Source organism: Stegostoma tigrinum, chromosome 8, assembly GCF_030684315.1.
Source record: "Stegostoma tigrinum isolate sSteTig4 chromosome 8, sSteTig4.hap1, whole genome shotgun sequence".
In the NCBI taxonomy this organism is placed as follows: Eukaryota; Metazoa; Chordata; class Chondrichthyes; order Orectolobiformes; family Stegostomatidae; genus Stegostoma; species Stegostoma tigrinum.
Genome location: NC_081361.1, coordinates 98,273,687 through 98,292,054, shown reverse-complemented (window position 1 = coordinate 98,292,054; position 18,368 = coordinate 98,273,687). Strand labels below are relative to the sequence as shown.

The window sequence follows — 18,368 nt, the reverse complement described above, 5'->3', positions numbered from 1 at the left end:
CAGTGATGAACCACACCTTTCAAACATTAAACATAGTGTAAGGGTGCATTCACATCACTGCAAGGGACACAAGCTGCATCACGAAAACAGGATTCCCACCCCCACCCCCGGTCAAATAACACAAGAACTACCACCCTTACACTAAGCAACAATATTGTGAGACACTGAATGATTGTAGCAGATTTGCCAAGCTAAAACACACGCCATCTCATAACTCCACTTAGGCTCAAAACATTAACTCTGTTTCTCTCTCCACAAATGCTGCCAGACCTGCTGAGCTTAGAAGCCACAGAAATGATACAGCACAGAAGGGAGCCAGTCAATCTTGTCCAGGCTGACCCAAAGACACCCAGATACCCTTTTAATATTATTTTCCAGCACACGGCCCATAGCCCCACAACTTACAGCAATTAAGGTGCACATCCAGGTACTTTTTTAAAAACATTTAGTGTCTACACCTTCACCACCAACTCAAGCAATGAATTCCAGAAACCCACTGCCCTCTGCGTAAAAACATCTTTCCTCATATCCCCTCTGATCCTTCTATAACTTAGCCTGAACCTCTGACCCCTGGTTTTTGAGCTGTCTGCCAAGGGAAACAGATTCCTCTTGTCTACCCTCTGTCACAGTTTTGTATACCTCAATCACGTCACCCCTAAGCCTTCTCTGTTCCATGGAAAACAACCCCTATTTCTCTAGTTTCTCCATTCTCTGTTTTTACTGTTATTTCAGGCACAGTGACAGTAAATACAATTGACACTGAAAACAGAGCCAGGAAGGTCACATCTGTCTCCATCCAGACCTCAAACAAGGTTAGCCATCCCTTGATGCAGAGGTTGGGTGGAGCTAATGGCTCACTTCAATGTTAACACTTGCAGAAACATTACCTTGTACAACAATGGTAACCGTCAAAATATCATTAAAAACCCATCTGATTTACTCATTTCCTTCTGCAAAGGTCAGAAGTCACATGACACCAGATTATAGTCCAACAGGTCTATTTGGCCTGCTGTGTTCATCCAGCTCCAAACCTTGTTATCTCGGATTCTCCAGCATCTGCAGTTCCTGTCATCTCTCATTTGGAGCACAACTCCTTTGTCAGGTGAAGTGAGAAAGCAGCACGCGGAACACAGATTTTATTAAAAGATCAAAGGGTCACACCACTATTGAGGATGTATTGAACAAATCTAAGAAGCTGTTAAATCTTTAATCAGTTAGAAGGTTTTAATTGATTAATATGTGTATGTAAATCCCCAAATTTATTTCAGGTCACTGTCCTGAGAGAACTACCGGTTTTATTAGCGTGAAGGTGAGGTGATATTTTAGGTCAGACAATGTTAGGCATGAGGCCTCGTTAAAGGGAAATCTGCCCTTTCCCGATCTTAACACCTTGTGACTCCAGGCCCAAAGCTATGTGGTTGACACTTAACTGCCCTCTGACATGTCTGATTGATGCTCCAACTTCTCAAGGGGCAACAACAGATGAACAATAAATACTGGTCCAGTCAGCCATGCCTACATCTCACCAGGGAATACAAAAAAAAATTCTGACTAAATTTTTGGTTCTCAATCATTTTGGTTTTCTGATGGCTGTTTCCACAAGCTGCACGGGTTAAAATATCACAGGGTCATAGAGATCTACAGCACAGAAAAAGATCCTTGGCATATCGAGTCTTCACCAGCCAAAAACAACCATCTAAGAGAGGTACTCAGAAGAACCTGTCCTTGCCATTCTCCATGTGACACCAGCCTGGGATCAACGGAGCAGAAATTCCAATATGCTCTCCTGATTTTTCCAGGGCCTCTGCTGAGGAATGGCTGCCCCAGGCCCAATCTCTATTCACAGGATCGGCAGTGTTTGTAACTCCAAGCCAAATGGAACACCAGGCTCTTCAGTGGGTTTGCCGTGGGAGCCCACAAGAAGGTTCAAAGGAATCTCCTGCACAAAGTGAAGCTGGAGTTTACCGGATGATCGAGCCTGAAATACTGCTGCTGTTGAAGTAGCACTCTGCAGAATTGCAGAGAAAAAGAACCTGCGTTAAGTTTCAGTTGCACAACCCCAATTGTCCTTAAACTGAATGATTTGTTTGGCCATTGGGAAAGTATAAGTCATAAATAAGATGGTACAGTGGCTCGGTGGTTAGCCCTGCTGCCTCACAGCGCCAAGGACATGGGTTCAGTTCCACCCTCGGGCAACTGTCTGTGTGGAGTTTGCACATTCTCCCCGTGTCTGCGTGGGTTCCCTCTGGGTGCTCTGGTTTCCTTCCACAGTCCAAAGATGAGCAGGCTAGGTGGATTTTTCCATGCACAATTGCCTATGGTGCCCAGAGACTATTTGGGTTAGATGTGGGGAAAAACGCAGGTAGAGGGGAATGGATCTCGGTGGGATGCTCTTTGGAGGGGTGGTATGGACTGGTCAGGCTGAATGGCCTGCTTCCACACTGTAGGGATTCTACGATATAGAATCTAGAAGTAGGTGATGACTATTTGGCCCCTTGATGCTGGACCATCGTTTAATAGGATTATGGCAGATCTTCTACTCAATGCAATATTCCTGCTTTCTTCCCATACCTGTAGATGCATACCCAGCACATTGCTGTGGGTCTGGAGTCACACATGGGTTGGGGCAGGTGCTGGCCTAGTGGTATTATCATTGGACTGTTAATGCAGAAAGCCAGGCAATGTTCAGGGGACCCAGGCTTGAATTCTGCCTCAGCAAATGGTTCAATTTGACTTCAAATGAAACTTGGAATTGAGAGTCTGATGCTGACCATGATCTGTTGTTGATTGTTAACAAAGTCCACCTGGTTCACTAACGTTCTTTAGGGAAGGAAACTCATCTTTACCCAGTCTGGCCTACATGTGACTCCAGACCCACAGCAATGTGATTGACTCTTAACTGCCCTCTGGGGCAATTAAGGACGGGTAATAGATGCTGCCTAGCCAGTGACACCCTCATCCTATGAATAAATAAGCAAAAGGGCTAGGTAAAGAAGGGCGATCTCTCATCGCTAAAGAACTTCAGTGAACCAGAGGGATTTTTAATCGATTAATTTAAGACGCCTGCTTGCTTAAAACAGTGTTTGCATCTCCCAGCCTAGAAAATACAGCTTCTCAAGCAGGATTCTGGTAGGAGTTCGTGAGAATTCTCAAAGGGGCCTCCTGCACAAAGCAGAGTACACTGTTGCTTGCTGGATGATCAAACCTAGAAAGACACATGATCATCACATTTTCTGATGAAGGGTCTCAGCCAGAAATGTCAGCTTCTGTGCTCCTAACGTTCCAGGGACCCAGGTTCAAATCCTGCCATGGCAGATGGTGGAATTTGAATTCAACAAAAATAGCCAGAACTAAGAATCTAATGATGACCATGCACCCGTTGCCAATTGTCAGGAAAAACCCATCTGGTTCACTAACATCCTTTAGGGAAGGAAACTGCCATCCTTACCTGGTCTGGCCTCCATGTGACTCCAGACCCACGGCAATGTGGTTGACTCTGAACTGCCCTCTGGGCAAATAGGGATGGGCAATAAATGCTGCCTGGCCAGTGACACCCTCATCCCATGAATGAATAAAGGAAATAAAAGCAGTTCAGAAGAGGTTCACTAGATGAACACCAGAGATGAGGGGTTTGTCTTATGAAGCGAGATTGAGTAGTTTAGGGCTGCACTCTAGGATTTGGAAGAATGAGGAGAGCTAATTGAGGTATTTAAGATGCTAAAGGAGATTGGCTAAATAGACGTAGTGAGCATGTTTCCCCTTGTGGGGCAACCTAAAACGAGAGACCTTAGTTTCAGGATAAGAGGTGGCCGATTAATACAGAGATGAGGAGAAATTACTTCCCTCAAAAGGGAGGCAAATGTGGAAAACTACCCTAGACTGCAGTGGATTCTGGGATGTTGAGTAAATTTAACAAGATAGATCTTTATTTACTAAATAGGTTGTTTGGAACAGGCAGGTCAGTGGAGATTAGGCTGAGATGGGATCAACCAGGGTCAGATTGAATGGTGGAGCAGGTTTGAGGGGCTGAATGGCCTGCTCCAGCTTCTAGTTCTTATCTACTTATTCGACCAGCTTTTATTTAGCAAAATACGATATTTTTCATTATATTCAAGTTTCCCCATTTTCTATGGTGGGATTCTAGTCCCCATAGCCCCAGAGTATGAGCCTGGAGTGCTGGATTACCGGCCCAGTGAAGACTGATCCCCCAAGGATGCTCCCTAAGGTCCATCTGTGCTGAACTGTACAGAGGTAGGGAATGGATCCTTGCGTGTGCAGCCCTGCATGTTGTGATCCAGTGACTAAGCAACAGCAGATTAATCTGTTGCAATTGTTGCCTAGCGCCTGCCTGGTTATCATCGCTGTGTCCAGTCCTCCTGCCACATTAGACAGAACAAACAGCTCGCTGCTTCCGCCTTGAAGGAGACGCCCTGACAGTCATTCAAGACCATCGATTTACATTGTGTTAATTGTTGTTACAGCTGAGACTTTCTGCCGTAACAGCAGGAGTAGGCTGTCCCTTTAGTGTCACCAAATCAACATCCTGAACAGCATTGTGGGTCAACCTACAGCACATGGGCTACAGCATAAAGACAAGATCATACAGCTCAGAAACAGACCCTTTGGTCCAACCAGCCCATGTTGATCATAATCCCAAACTAAACTTGTCCCACCTGCCTCTGCTGGGCCCATATCCCTCCAGACATTTATTCATGAACTTACCCAAATATTTGTTAAATGTTGTAACTGTACCCACATTCACCACCTTCCTCTGGTAGTTCATTCCATACATGAACCACTCTCTGTGCAAAAAAAAAATGTCCCACGTGACTTTTTAAAATCTTTCTCCTCTCACCACAAAAACATGCCCCCTAATTTTGAAATCATCCACCCCAGGGAAAAGACACCTGTATATGCCCAGCATGATTTTATAAACCTCTATAAGGTCACCCCTCAACTTCCTACACTCGAGTGAAAAATGTCCCAGGTTATTGAGCCCTTCCTTATAACTCCAACTCTCCATTCCCGGCAATGTCCTGGTAAATCTTTTCTGAACCCTCTCCAGTTTAATAATAACCTTCCTATAACAGGGCAACCAGAACTGGACTCAGCACTCTAGAAGAGGTTTCATTATCATCCAAAACAACCTCAAGATAATGTCCCAATTTATATCTCAAAGGTCTGAGCAGTGAAGAAAGCTCAAGAAGTCAGGGGCAACACAGTGTGGAACTGGAGGATCACAGCAGGCCAGGCAGCATCAGAGAAGCAGGAAAGTTGATGTTTTAGGTCGGGACCCTTCTTCAGAAATCCTGACCCGATCTCTGATGCTGCCTGGCCTGCTGTGCTCCTCCAGCTCCACGCTGTGTTATCTCAGACTCCAGCATCGGCAGCTCTTGTTATCTCTAAGTTCAAGAAGGCAGCTCACGGTCACCTTCTCAAGGGCAACTAGGGAGGGGCCATAAATACTGGAAGCCGGTAATGCCCTCACATCCTGTGAGTGAATTAAAAGAAAGGAGAAATCTCTAGATGGTGAGGGTTGGGATCTGGAATGCACAGCCAGACTATGCAGGGGAGATGGGTCCAGTCATGGTGTTTCGAAGTGAACTGGATATGATTGGACAAGTAAACTGTAGGAAAATGATGGGGGATTGGGATGAGCTGAGTTCTTCAACAGAAAGCCAGTTCAGACAAAGATGGAGTGAAAGGCCTTTTCCAGAGTTTCCCAAAGTTTTTCCAAAATTGACTCCCATCCTGAAGCTTGAAAACTGTAGCAGTCCCTCAGTAAGGAGTAAGAGCAGAGTGGGCTGAGTGAGTGAGCGGGGGTCTGTTAGGCAGGTGACATAGCTTTTATAACTGAGTTAAGCTTCACAAAGGTCATTGCTACCTGGGAGCTTACAATCCCAAATATTTCAGCTCACAGCCTCCCACTTTAGGAAGCCTTGTCTCAATCTTTCAATCATCCTGTGAAGTCTGCACCTTCAGGGAGGAGAAGGTATGAATAAAAGGAGAGACTGGATAGGCTGGGACTTTTTTCCCAGAGCATCAGAGGCAGAAGGGTGACCTTATAGATGTTTATGAAATAATGAGGGACGCAGATAAGGTGAATAGCCAAGGTCTTTTCCCCAGGGTGGGGAAGTCCAAAACTAAAGGGCTTAGGTTTAAGGTGAGAGGGGAGAGATTTAAAAGGAACCTGAGGGGCAGCTTTTTCACACAGAGTGTGGTGCGTTTAGGGAACTGGTAGAGGCAGGTACAATTATACCATTTAAAAGATATTTGGATAGATACATGGATAGGAAAGGCCTAGAGGGTAGGCCAAACACAAGCCAAACAGCACTAGTTTGGTTTAGGAAACCTGAGACAGAGTCATACAGCACTGAAAGGGACCCTTCAGTCCAACTAGTCCACGCTGACCACGTTCTCAAACTAAATTATGTCGGCATGGACGAGTTGGGCTAAAGGGTCTCTTTCAGAACTGTGTGATTCTATGACTATGAAAATGTAACATCACCTTAAGATCAAATGATGTAGGAGCAGAAGTGGGCCATTCAGCCCATCGAGTCTGCACTGCCATTCAATGAGATCATGGCTGACCTGATAATCCTCAATTCTAATTTCATGCCTTTTCCCCCAACAACTTTTGATTTCCTTACTTATTAAAAATCTATCTCAGCCTTGAATATACTTAGACACCAGTATCTACAACCTTCTGAGGGAAAAAATTCCACAGATTCACTGCCCACTGAAGAAAGAAATGCCTCCTTATCTATGTCCTAAATTGTTATTAATTTGTTATTATTACTTGAAGTAAGCTTTCTACTTTAGTACTGAGTGGGTGTTCAGATAAGTGGGGTATGGATGCTAGGGCAGTTGCTTGCTCCTCCTGCAGAATGTGGCAGTTGGGAGATGTGGCACACGTCTGGCTGGCTACATCTGCGGGAAGTGCACCCAACTACAGCTCCTTGAAAACCGTGTTAGGGAAATGGAGCTGGAGCTGGATGAACTACGGATCATTCGGGAGGCAGAGGGGGTTATTGAGAGGAGTTACAGGGAGGTAGTCACTCCAAGCACAGGAAGGCGGCAGATGGGTTACGGTCAGGGGACGGAAAGGGAACCGGCAGGTAGTGCAGGGATCCCCTGTGGCCATTCCCCTCAGCAATAAGTATACTGTTTTAGATACTGCTGGGGGGATGACCTACCAGAGGAAAGCCATAGTAGTCAGTTCTCTGGCACTGAGCCTGACACTGTGGCAAAGAAGGGAAGGGGGCAGAATAGAAAAGTACTCGTGGTAGGGGACTCGATAGTTAGGGGAATCGACAGGAGATTTTGTGGTCAGGATCAGGATTCCCGGAAGGTATGTTGCCTCCCTGGTGCCAGGGTCTGGGACGTCTCCGATCGGGTGTACAAGGTTCTAAAAGGGGAGGGCGAACAGCCAGAAATCGTGTAACATATTGGCACTAATGATATAGCCAGAAATAGGATTGAGGATATAAAAAGTGATTTCAGGGAGTTAGGATGGAAGCTGCAAAGCAGGACGAACAGAGTAGTGTTCTCTGGTTTACTACCGGTGCCACGAGATAGCGAGGCGAGGAACAGGGAGCGGGCGCAGCTTAACACGTGGCTGTGCAGCTGGTGTAGGAGGGAGGGCTTCAGATATGTAGATAATTGGGATGCCTTCTGGGGAAGGTGGGACCTGTACAAGAAGGACGGGTTGCATCTGAACTGGAAGGGGACCAATGTCCTGGGTGGAAGGTTTGCTCGAGTAGTTCGAGAGGGTTTAAACTAGTATGGCAGGGGGGTGGGAACCTGAGCTGTATACCAGAGGTGAGAGTTGATGCAGGTGAGGCAGTAGCAAGAGGTAGACCAGCTAGTGGGAAGGATTTTCCTGGGAAGGAAACAAGGGATCGGTTAAAGTGTGTTTGCTTTAATGCAAGGAGTATCAGGAATAAAAGTGATGAACTTAGAGCATGGATCAGTACCTGGTGCTATGATGTTGTGGCCATAACAGAGACATGGGTTTCTCATGGGCAGGAATGGTTGCTGGATGTTCCAGGGTTTAGAACATTTAAAAAGAATAGGGAGGGGGGAAAAAGAGGAGGGGGTGTAGCACTACTAATCAGAGAGGGTATCACAGCTACAGAAGCTTCCTTTGTCGAGGAAGATCTGCCTACTGAGTCAGTATGGGTGGAAATTAGGAACAGCAAGGGAGTAGTCACCTCGTTAGGGGTTTACTACAGGCCCCCCAATAGCAGCAGGGAGATTGAAGAAAGCATAGGTCGGCAGATTTTGGAAAAGTGTGGACGTAGTAGGGTTGTTGTAATGGGTGACTTTAACTTTCCTAATATTGATTGGAACCTCCTTCGAGCAGAAGATTTGAATGGAGCTGTTTTTGTAAGGTGTGTTCAGGAGGGTTTCCTAACTCAGTACGTTGACAGGCCGACAAGGGGAGAGGCCATTCTAGACTCGATGCTCGGAAACGAGCCGGGGCAGGTATCAGATCTTGTGGTGGGAGAGCATTTTGGTGATAGTGACCATAACTGCCTCACATTCTACATAGCTATGGAGAAGGAGAGGATTAGGCAAAATGGGAGGATATTTAATTGGGGAAGAGGAAACTATGACGCGATTAGACATGAGTTAGGAAGCATGGACTGGGAGCAATTGTTCCATGGTAAGGGCACTATAGACATGTGGAGATTGTTTAAGGAACAGTTGTTGCGTGTGATGAGTAAATATGTCCCTCTGAGACAGGCAAGAAGGGGTAAGATAAAGGAACCTTGGATGACGAGAGCGGTGGAGCTTCTTGTGAAAAGGAAGAAGGTAGCTAGGAAGGTGGAGGAAGCTAGGGTCAAGCTCAGCTCTAGAGGATTACACGCAGGCAAGGAAGGAGCTCAAAAATGGTCTGAGAAGAGCCAAGAGGGGGCACGAGAAAGGCTTGGCAGAACGAATTAGGGAGAACAAAGGCATTTTACACGTATGTGAGGAATAAGAGAACGGTCAAAGAAAGAGTAGGGCCGATCAGGGATAGCATAGGGAACTTGTGTGTGGAGTCTGAGGAGGTAGGGGAAGCCCTAAATGAGTTTTTTGCTTCTGTCTTTACGAAAGAAACAAACTTTGTAGTGAATGAAACCTTTGTAGAGCAGGTGTGCATGCTGGAATGGATAGAGATGGAGGAAGCTGATGTGCTGAAAATTTTGTCAAACATTAAGATTGACAAGTTGCCAGGCCCGGACCAGATTTGTCCTCAGCTGCTTTGGGAAGGGAGAAATGCAATTGCTTCGCCACTTGCAAGGCTCTTTGCATCCTCACTCTCCACTGGAGTCGTACCTATGGACTGGAGAGAGGCAAAGGTAATTCCTCTCTTCAAGAAAGGAAATAGGGAAATCCCCGGCAATTACAGACCAGTAAGTCTCACGTCTGTTGTCTGCAAGGTGTTAGAAAGGATTCTGAGGGATAGGATTTATGACCATCTGGAAGAGCATGGCTTGATCAAATGCAGTCAACACGGCTTTGTGAGGGGCAGGTCATGCCTCACAAACCTTATCGAGTTCTTTGAGGATGTGACTAGAAAAGTTGATGAGGGTCGAGCTGTGGATGTGGTGTATATGGACTTCAGTAAGGCATTTGATAAGGTTCCCCATGGTAGGCTCATTCAGAAGGTCAGGAGGAATGGGATACAGGGGAACCTAGCTGCCTGGATACAGAATTGGCTGGCAAACAGAAGGCAACGAGTGGTAGTAGAAGGAAAATATTCTGCCTGGAAGTCAGTGGTGAGTGGTGTTCCACAGGGTTCTGTCCTTGGGCCTCTACTGTTTGTATTTTTATTAACGACTTGGATGAGGGGATTGAAGGATGGGTCAGTAAGTTTGCAGACGACACAAAGGTTGGAGGTGTCGTTGACAGTATAGAGGGCTGTTGTAGGCTGCAGCGGGACATTGACAGGATGCAGAGATGGGCTGAGAGGTGGCAGATGGAGTTCAACCTGGATAAATGCGAGGTGATGCATTTTGGAAGGTCGAATTTGAAAGCTGAGTACAGGATTAAGGATAGGATTCTTGGCAGTGTGGAGGAGCAGAGGGATCTTGGTGTGCAGATACATAGATCCCTTAAAATGGCCACCCAAGTGGACAGGGTTGTTAAGAAAGCATATGGTGTTTGGCTTTCATTAACAGGGGGATTGAGTTTAAGAGTCGTGAGATCTTGTTGCAGCTCTATAAAACTTTGGTTAGACCGCACTTGGAATACTGCGTCCAGTTCTGGTCGCCCTATTATAGGAAAGATGTGGATGCTTTGGAGGGGGTTCGGAGGTGGTTTACCAGGATGCTGCCTGGACTGGAGGGCTTATCTTATGAAGAGAGGCTGACTGAGCTCGGACTTTTTTCATTGGAGAAAAGGAGGAGGAGAGGGGACCTAATTGAGGTATACAAGATAATGAGAGGCATGGATAGAGTTGATAGCCAGAGACTATTTCCCAGGGCAGAAAAGGCTAACACGAGGGGTCATAGTTTTAAGCTGGTTGGAGGAAAGTATAGAGGGGATGTCAGAGGCGGGTTCTTTACACAGAGTTGTGAGAGCATGGAATACGTTGCCAGCAGCAGTTGTGGAAGCAAGGTCATTGGGGTCATTTAAGAGACTGCTGGACATGCATATGGTCACAGAAATTTCAGGGTGCATACATGAGGATCAATGGTCGGCACAACATCGTGGGCTGAAGCGCCTGTTCTGTGCTGTACTGTTCTATGTTCTATGTTCTATGTTCTAAATGAATGACCCCTTAATTCTGGTCCTCGACTCTCCTGTTAGCAGAAGCAACTTTTCTGCATCTACCCTGTCCAATTCTCTTAGCACCTTGTACATTTCAATGAGGTTGCCTCTCATTCTTCAACGTTCCAATGAGTACGAGCCCAAGCTACTCAACCTTTCCACATAAGGCAGTTCCCTCCATATCTGGGATCAGCCTAGTGAGCTTTCTCTGGACTGCCTCCACTGCCAGTATATCTTTCCCTAGAGAGGGTCACAAAGCTGAGGGTGACTCATGTTGCAACTGGCCTGACAGCCAGCAAGGCTGAGCTACACCCAGACAGCGTAGGCTCCGTAACACTGACAACAAGGAGCTGTAGTGACATACAGTAAACCATAACAAGGACAAAGGTTCTTCAAATCCCCAACATGCCTTGACACGTCCTGGAGTTCACACTGTTGCTCTTGACTGATAAAATTACTGATTGTGCACAGTTACACAATGCTGCAATTGACCTTTTTAAGTCTTAGAGCCCTCAGCAGTCACAGTCTTATATAATCTATTAAAGTGCAATGTTTATGAACATTAATGAATCTCAGAATTGTGGCGATGCAGAAGGAGGCCATTCAGCCCATCATACCTGCACCTACTCGCTAAATGAACATCATTTCCCCCCACACCCTTGCCCATGATTTTGATCCAATTAACCATCCAAATCCCCTGTTCAATATCTCAGTTGAAGCTGCCACCACTACATTTCCAGGCAGTGCATTCCACACCCTAACTACTCGCTGCGTGAAAATGGATTTCCTTAGCTCGCGCTTGTTTCGTTTGCAGCTCACATTAAAATTTCATTCTTGTTTCTTTTACTGTCGGAAAACAGTGTTGTTTTGAAGTGCAGCGAGGAGACAGTCTAATCTTACCGCTCTCAAGGAAATTTGCATTTTTACAACATTTTTTAATGAGCAAGTGCTGATTTCACAAACAATTTGCATTGTGAGTGAACAATGGTTGTGTCTGACAAATTCTGGAGTGGGACGATCGGAGCTGATGGAGTGCCTTTCGTGGGATTGGTTTGGCCAGAGCATTGAGGACAGCAACATGTACCAGGAGCACTGAGCTCATGCAGCCTCTCAACTGACACGGACAGTACTGGGGCAAACAATGGGATGGGGACAATTTGGTTTCAAAGAAAGTCAGACAAGTTGCTGTGATCTGGACTGCGTCACACTCAAAATGTGGTGCAGCACAGCTTCAATATTAGTGTTCAAAAGGATACACATTGACAGGGAAATTTTCTCACGGCTAGGGCAAACCGTCAGAGAGATTACGGTGCAGAAACAGACCCTTCAGTCCAACATGTCCATGCTGACCAGATATCCAAACTTAATCTAGTCCCGTGTACCAGCATTTGGCCCATATCCCTCTAAACCCTTCCAATTCATTTACCCATCCAGGTGCCTTTTAAATGCTGTAATTGTACCAGCCTCCACCACTTCCTCTGGCAGCTCGTTCCATATACAATATGGAAATGCTGGTGCTGAACTGGGCTGGACAAGGTTTAAAATCACATGACACCAGATCATAGCCCACCAGATTTAATTTGAAAACACTAGCTTTCGGAGTATTGCTCTTTCCTAGGGAGAAGTGAGAGGAGGTATCAAGACTCAGAATTTATAAGTAAAAGATCAGAGGATCATGCGACTGATGTGAATGTATTGAATTAACCTAAAATGGCTGACTGACTCCCTCCTGTTAAATCTTTTAATCAGTTAGAAAGGAGATGCAGGTTTCAATTGATTAATATGCAAATCCCAGAATTTTTTTCAAGTCACTGTCACGAGATAACTAAAGGTTTTATCAGTGTATACAAGAGGTGACATCTCAGGACGCACAATGCAATGTGTTTTAACCTGCAGTCAGTTGCACACACACGCCACCCGCTACGTGAAAACGTTGCCCCTTAGGTTCCTTTTAACTATTTCCCCTCTCATCTTAAACCCATGCGCTCTAGCTTTGGACTCCCCTATCCTAGGGAAAAGACCTTGACTATTCACCTTTTCCATGTCCTTCTATAAACTTCTATAAGGTCAACCCTCAACATCCGACACTCCAGGGAAAATAGCCCCAGCCTGCTCAGCTTCTCCCTATAGCTTAAAACTCTCCAACCCTAGCAACATCCTTGGAAATCTTTTCCAGCTTCACAACATCCTTCCTATTGCAGGGAGACCAGAACTAAACACAGTATTCCAAAAGTGGCCGAACCAATGTCCTGTACGGCCGCAATATAACCTCCCAACTCCTTTACTCAATGCATTGACCAATAAAAGCAAGCATACCAAACACCTTCTTGTCCACCCTATCTACTTGTTCAAAGAGCTATGAGCCTGCACTCCAAGGTCTTTGTTCAGCAGCACTCCCCAGGACCTTACTATTAAGTGTATAAGTCCTGCCTTGATTTGCCTTTCCAAAATGCAGCACCTCACATTTATCTAAATTAAACCTCATCTGCCACAGAAAAGGTCGCAGAATCTCAGAATTGTCATGGAGCAAGGGAAGGCCATTCAGCCCATCGTGCCTGATTCTATTAGCCAGTGCCTGCCTTTCCCATAGCCCAACAACATATGAAGAAATTGGCAGTACAAACTTAGTGGGCCGAAGGACCTCTTCTGTACTATATAATTCTATGATCCCTGTTCACCATTTCTATTCAAATAGTCATCCAATGCCATCTTGAATACCTCAACTGAACATGCAGTTTCCAGGCAGTGCATCCCATATCCTATAACTCACTGTGTGAAAACTCATCCTGGCTTTGTTTGCATATCACTTTAAAAATGACACATGGGGTTCTTGGCTCTTGCAAGGAGCTAACACAAGCTGGTTGGGCTGGATGGCCTCCTTCAGCACTGCATCAGTGCTCGACTGCGCCAGAAGAGAAGCAATTTTGCCAGCTTCAGGTCCAGGCACAACTGTGAGATACTCAAACAGTGTCCTTGTGGGCTGCTTATGGAGAAAGTTTGGAATCAGAGTAATACTGAGGTTTCTGATGAAGGGTCTAGACCCGAAATGTCAGCTTTTGTGCTCCTGAGATGCTGCTTGGCCTGCTGTATTCATCCAGCTCCACACTTTGTTATCTTGGATTCTCCAGCATCTGCAGTTCCCATTCTCTAATACTGAGGTTTGATGTGTCCTGGATGCACAGACACAGGGCAAGCAGCTGAGAGATCTTTCCAAAAGATCAGATGACTTAAATAAAAGGACTAAATTCATTGGAATCACTTGTATACCACCCAAGCATCATAGGTGCTATTTACAAGCTTGTCTCCATGGCAAAACTTTTAACTGACTTGACATTTATGACTGACATATCAAATGCTTTGTAAATCAAGACTTCTGTTGTCTCATTATAATGCTAATATTGCACTCTGTTACACAATTGGCTTTTTAAAACTAAATCAACCATTCACTGGGGTTTGGACTTCACCGGCAAGGCCTGGGTCCCAGGACACCACAGTAGGGCACTCTTGTCACAGTCTAAGGACACAGGTTAGACCATTTCAGACTGATATGAGGTGAGATGTCCTCACCTGGAGAGCAGTGAGCCTGTGGACTTCTCTGCCACAGAAAGCGGTCAGGGCCAAAACACTGAATATTTTCAATGATTTAAATATATTTCTTATGGCTAAAGGGACCAAAGGGTACGGGGAGAAAGTGGGAACAAGGGACTGAGTTGGATGATCAGACGTGATCACGGTGAATAGCAGAACAGGCTCGAATGACCTACTCCTGCTCCTAGTTTCTATGTCTCCAATAGGTTAAAAAAATTACGAGCAAGGAACAAGTCGGCCACTTGGCCTTTCTAGCCTGCTCCGCCATTCAATAAGATCAGAGCTGACCTGACTTTAACTTTGACTCTACATTCCTGCATCTCCCCAATAAACCTTCACCCCCTTTTCAGATGAAGTAGCTCAGATGAGTGGTTGCTTAGTCTGCCTTGTATACGTGGCTCAAGCTAAGAGTGGGGCTGTTGGGACGGGAGTCACACAGAGGGTAGAGGGGATTGGGGGCAAAAGGTTTCCCTCTGCTAAGGGGCATTGCTGAAATAGTTGGGGTTTTCATTTTATACAACAATCCGAAAGCATCACAGTCACATGTACTAACGCGAGTGTGTGACAGTTGGATTTGAAACCCCCATCCCAGTCGGTAACACATATTCCCTCCAACTCCTCTGAACCCAAGCATACCAGAATGCATTCTTGTTGGCCTAGCAGCTAATGACTCACCACTGCCAAACTCCTTCCAACACATTTTAGGAAAGCAAATTTATCATCGACAGTCCGAGCTCCAAGTAACTCTCCAACCTGCTGCCTCAGTGCTTTCAGATTCAGATCAGGTAAAACCCTGCCAATGAGATACAAGGCATTCAGAAAATCTGGCTCCACTAATGTTGATCAATCATCCTCCCCGATGCTCAGTAAACAAAGTAATTAGAGAAATGATAACTGTGATTCATATGGGGGAAATGATGGTGCCACTAATCCCGTCAACCCCAGGATAATGTGTTCGAATCCAACGATGGCAGATGGTGAAATTTGAATTCTATAAAATCTAGAATTAAAAGCCAGCCTAACAGTGGCCATTTAGGTTGGTTCACTGGCTAGCACTGCTGCCTCACAGTGCCAGAGACCTGCATTCGTTTCCAGCATTGGGCGACTGCGTGTGCAGTTTGCATACTCTCCCCGTGTCTGTGTGCACTGCTTTGGTTTCCTCCCACGCTCTGAGGGTGTGCAGGTTATGTTACGGGTTAAAGTTTGGCACAACATCGTGGGCTGAAGGGCCTGTGCTGTGCTGTACTGCTCTCAGTTCTAAACTGGAAACTCTGAAACTGCCACAAACACAAACCTGTCCATGCTGCCTTTGGACTGCGCTGTCAACAGAGACTCAGAGCAAAAAATCAGTGTTAATCCTTACCTGATGAACCCCACTGAGATGAACTTGTTTATGACGTGGTTGGAAACTGTATTCAATTTACTGTTCCACAGTTCAGCTGGGACACAGAAGACATGAAGCTCTATGACCTAAAACAGTTTATAACATGAGCACTGTGAATACACAATACCCTGACAATGTAATTCTATTACACTCAACAGCCTTAGTAATAAAGGATGCTGATTAGACTCGATAAGGTCAATCACTGTTACAAAAAGAAAAGTCTACTGTGGTTTAAATCACAGCCAGGGTTAAACGGCTCTCTCAGCTGGGAAATTTAGATTAGATTCCCTACAGTGTGGAAACAGGCCCTTCGGCCCAACAAGTCCACACCATCTCTTGGAATATCCCACCCAGACCCATCCCCCTAAAACCCACACACCCCTGAACACTACGGGCAATTTAGCATGGCCGGTCCACCTAGCCTGCACATCTTTACAAAGTTTAACGTTGCCGTAGTCCTTTTAGACCATAGCGGGACTCTCTCACTGCATCACAAACCATACATTCAGCTCATTTAGCTAAATGACTATTGAGCAACTTAGCTGCATTGCTACTAAGGCAAAGATAATGCCTATATTGTCCCACTCGCTCATTAGAGTGCGAGATGACTGGTGGTTTAACCTGAGGGTCACCACACCTCAGGCAAGGGACAGGTAACCTCAACTTAGCCCACTATATTGGTGTCACTGACCAGCCCCCCAATACTGGCAAAAATACTGATCTTAGTAAGATGCTGTCTAACTTTCTCCAGGAAAATCTCTCATTGAATTTCACAAGCACTTTACACAGTTCAAATGTGAGTTGATAAAATGGAAATTTTTTACAGCCACTTTTAGCAGTGTTATATTGGCAACTTGGGTTCATAACGTAGAGGCTGAATGAATATTGCACAGTTTCTGTGAAAGGTCCTTGTGTAATCACAGATCACGTGAGGTCCTCCACAGTATTGAGTCGCAGTCAAGGGAATGTGATGCTATGTCACTCCCAAAAGAAAACTTTGGATATTACTGTGTTTTGCATGTAAGGGCAACCTCACTACTATCTTATCAGACCATAGCATTACCCTCTCATTATAGAGAGACGACTGGTCGTTGTTTAACCTGAGGGTCCCCCTGGGAAGAGTTCAAGAAACACAGTCCCTCAGCAACAAACCTCAGCCAGTGCAGGGATTAAACCCACACTGTGCACACTACTCAGTATTCAAGGCGCCCTGGTCTTATGACCATAAGATATAGGAGCAGAAATTAGGCCATTCGGTCCATCAAGTCTGTTCCACCATTCAATCATGGCTGATAAGTTCCTCAACCCCATTCTCCTGCTTTCTCCCCGTAACCCTTTATCCCCTTGATAATCAAGAGCCTATCTAGCTCTGTCTTAAATGTACTCGATGATCTGGCCTCCACAGCCTTCTGTGGTAGTGAATTCCATAGATTCACCACTCTCTGGCTGAAGAAGTTTCTCCTTATCTCTGTTCTAAAAGGTCTTCCCTTTACTCTAAAGCTTTGCCCTCAGGTCCTAGTCTCTCCTACCAATGGAAGCATCTTCCCAACTTCCACTCTGTCCACACCATTCTGTAAGTTTCAATCAGGTCTCCCCTCATCCTTCTAAACTCCATCGAGTATAGACCCAGAGTCCTCAAACGTTCCTCTTAAGCTTTTCATTCATGGGATCACATGGCTTTGCAAACCAGACATCCAGCCAATTGAGCTAAACCAACCCCTGTAGTAACTGCTTTAAACCTCTGAGGGGTAGTCCAAGAAAATAGCTAGTTATTGAAGGCCACGTATGAAGCATTGTTTTCAAAATCAGAGAATAAATGAGTTTATAATCATACGTATTTAAATAAAGTAATCAGTAGAACATACTGCAAGCACTTGTAACTTTTAAGTACAGTCATAGATATTGTTATCCCGTGATTTTTTTTGCCATTTTTTACAGAACATTTACAAGTGTAACATATTTAATGGTTTTATTTTAAAACAAAGTTTAAATCAGAGGCACTGAGGCAAAATCTGGCTAAAATATTCATAGACTTTTCAACTTAATCGCCAAAGACTACTTGCCTGGGTAGGTGCAGTTCCAACAAAACTCAAGAAGCTTGATACCATCCGCAACATAGCAGCCCACTTGATTGGTGCCATATCTACAAGTATCCATTCCTTCTGCCACTGATGCTCAGTAACAGCAGTGGGTACTATCTACAAGATGCACTGCAAAAACTTACCTTCCATAGCAAATTCCAGCCCCACAGCCTGTACCATCTAGTTGGACAAGGGCAGCAGGTACATAGAAAGACCATCACCCCCTGCAAGTTCCCTTTAAAGCCACTCACCATCCTGACTTGGAAATATATCGCCGTTCCGTCGGTGTCGCTGGGCCAAAATCATGGAACTCCTTCTCTAATGGAATTGGAGGTCTATGATGGACTGCAGCAGTTCAAGAAGGCAGTCTCCCACCACCTTCTCAAGGATAATTAGGCAAGACTTTAGAGTTAGTCCAGTGCATGACTATGGGGAGCAAGACTCTGCCACCAAACTGGTCCATTGCAATCTCTTCCTCCAGTCCATAAAGTGCCCCCCTCTGGAAGGTTCCCATTGTGACACTGTAAACTCCAGACATTTAATAATTGTTCAGG

General features: G+C 45.4%; 1 protein-coding gene across 1 annotated transcript in view; it reads right to left on the bottom strand.

Annotated features, from left to right (window-relative positions):
• The window catches only part of spata1 (spermatogenesis associated 1), a 62,799-nt gene that overhangs the window by 24,288 nt on the left and 20,143 nt on the right, over window positions 1–18,368 (bottom strand). The window contains exons 2-3 of the mRNA XM_048539400.2: window positions 15,713–15,819; window positions 15,025–15,142 (exon numbers count right to left, since the gene is read on the bottom strand). Of these exons, the coding sequence (XP_048395357.1) occupies window positions 15,025–15,142; window positions 15,713–15,819 (225 nt within the window). The remainder of the gene's footprint in view (window positions 1–15,024; window positions 15,143–15,712; window positions 15,820–18,368) is intronic.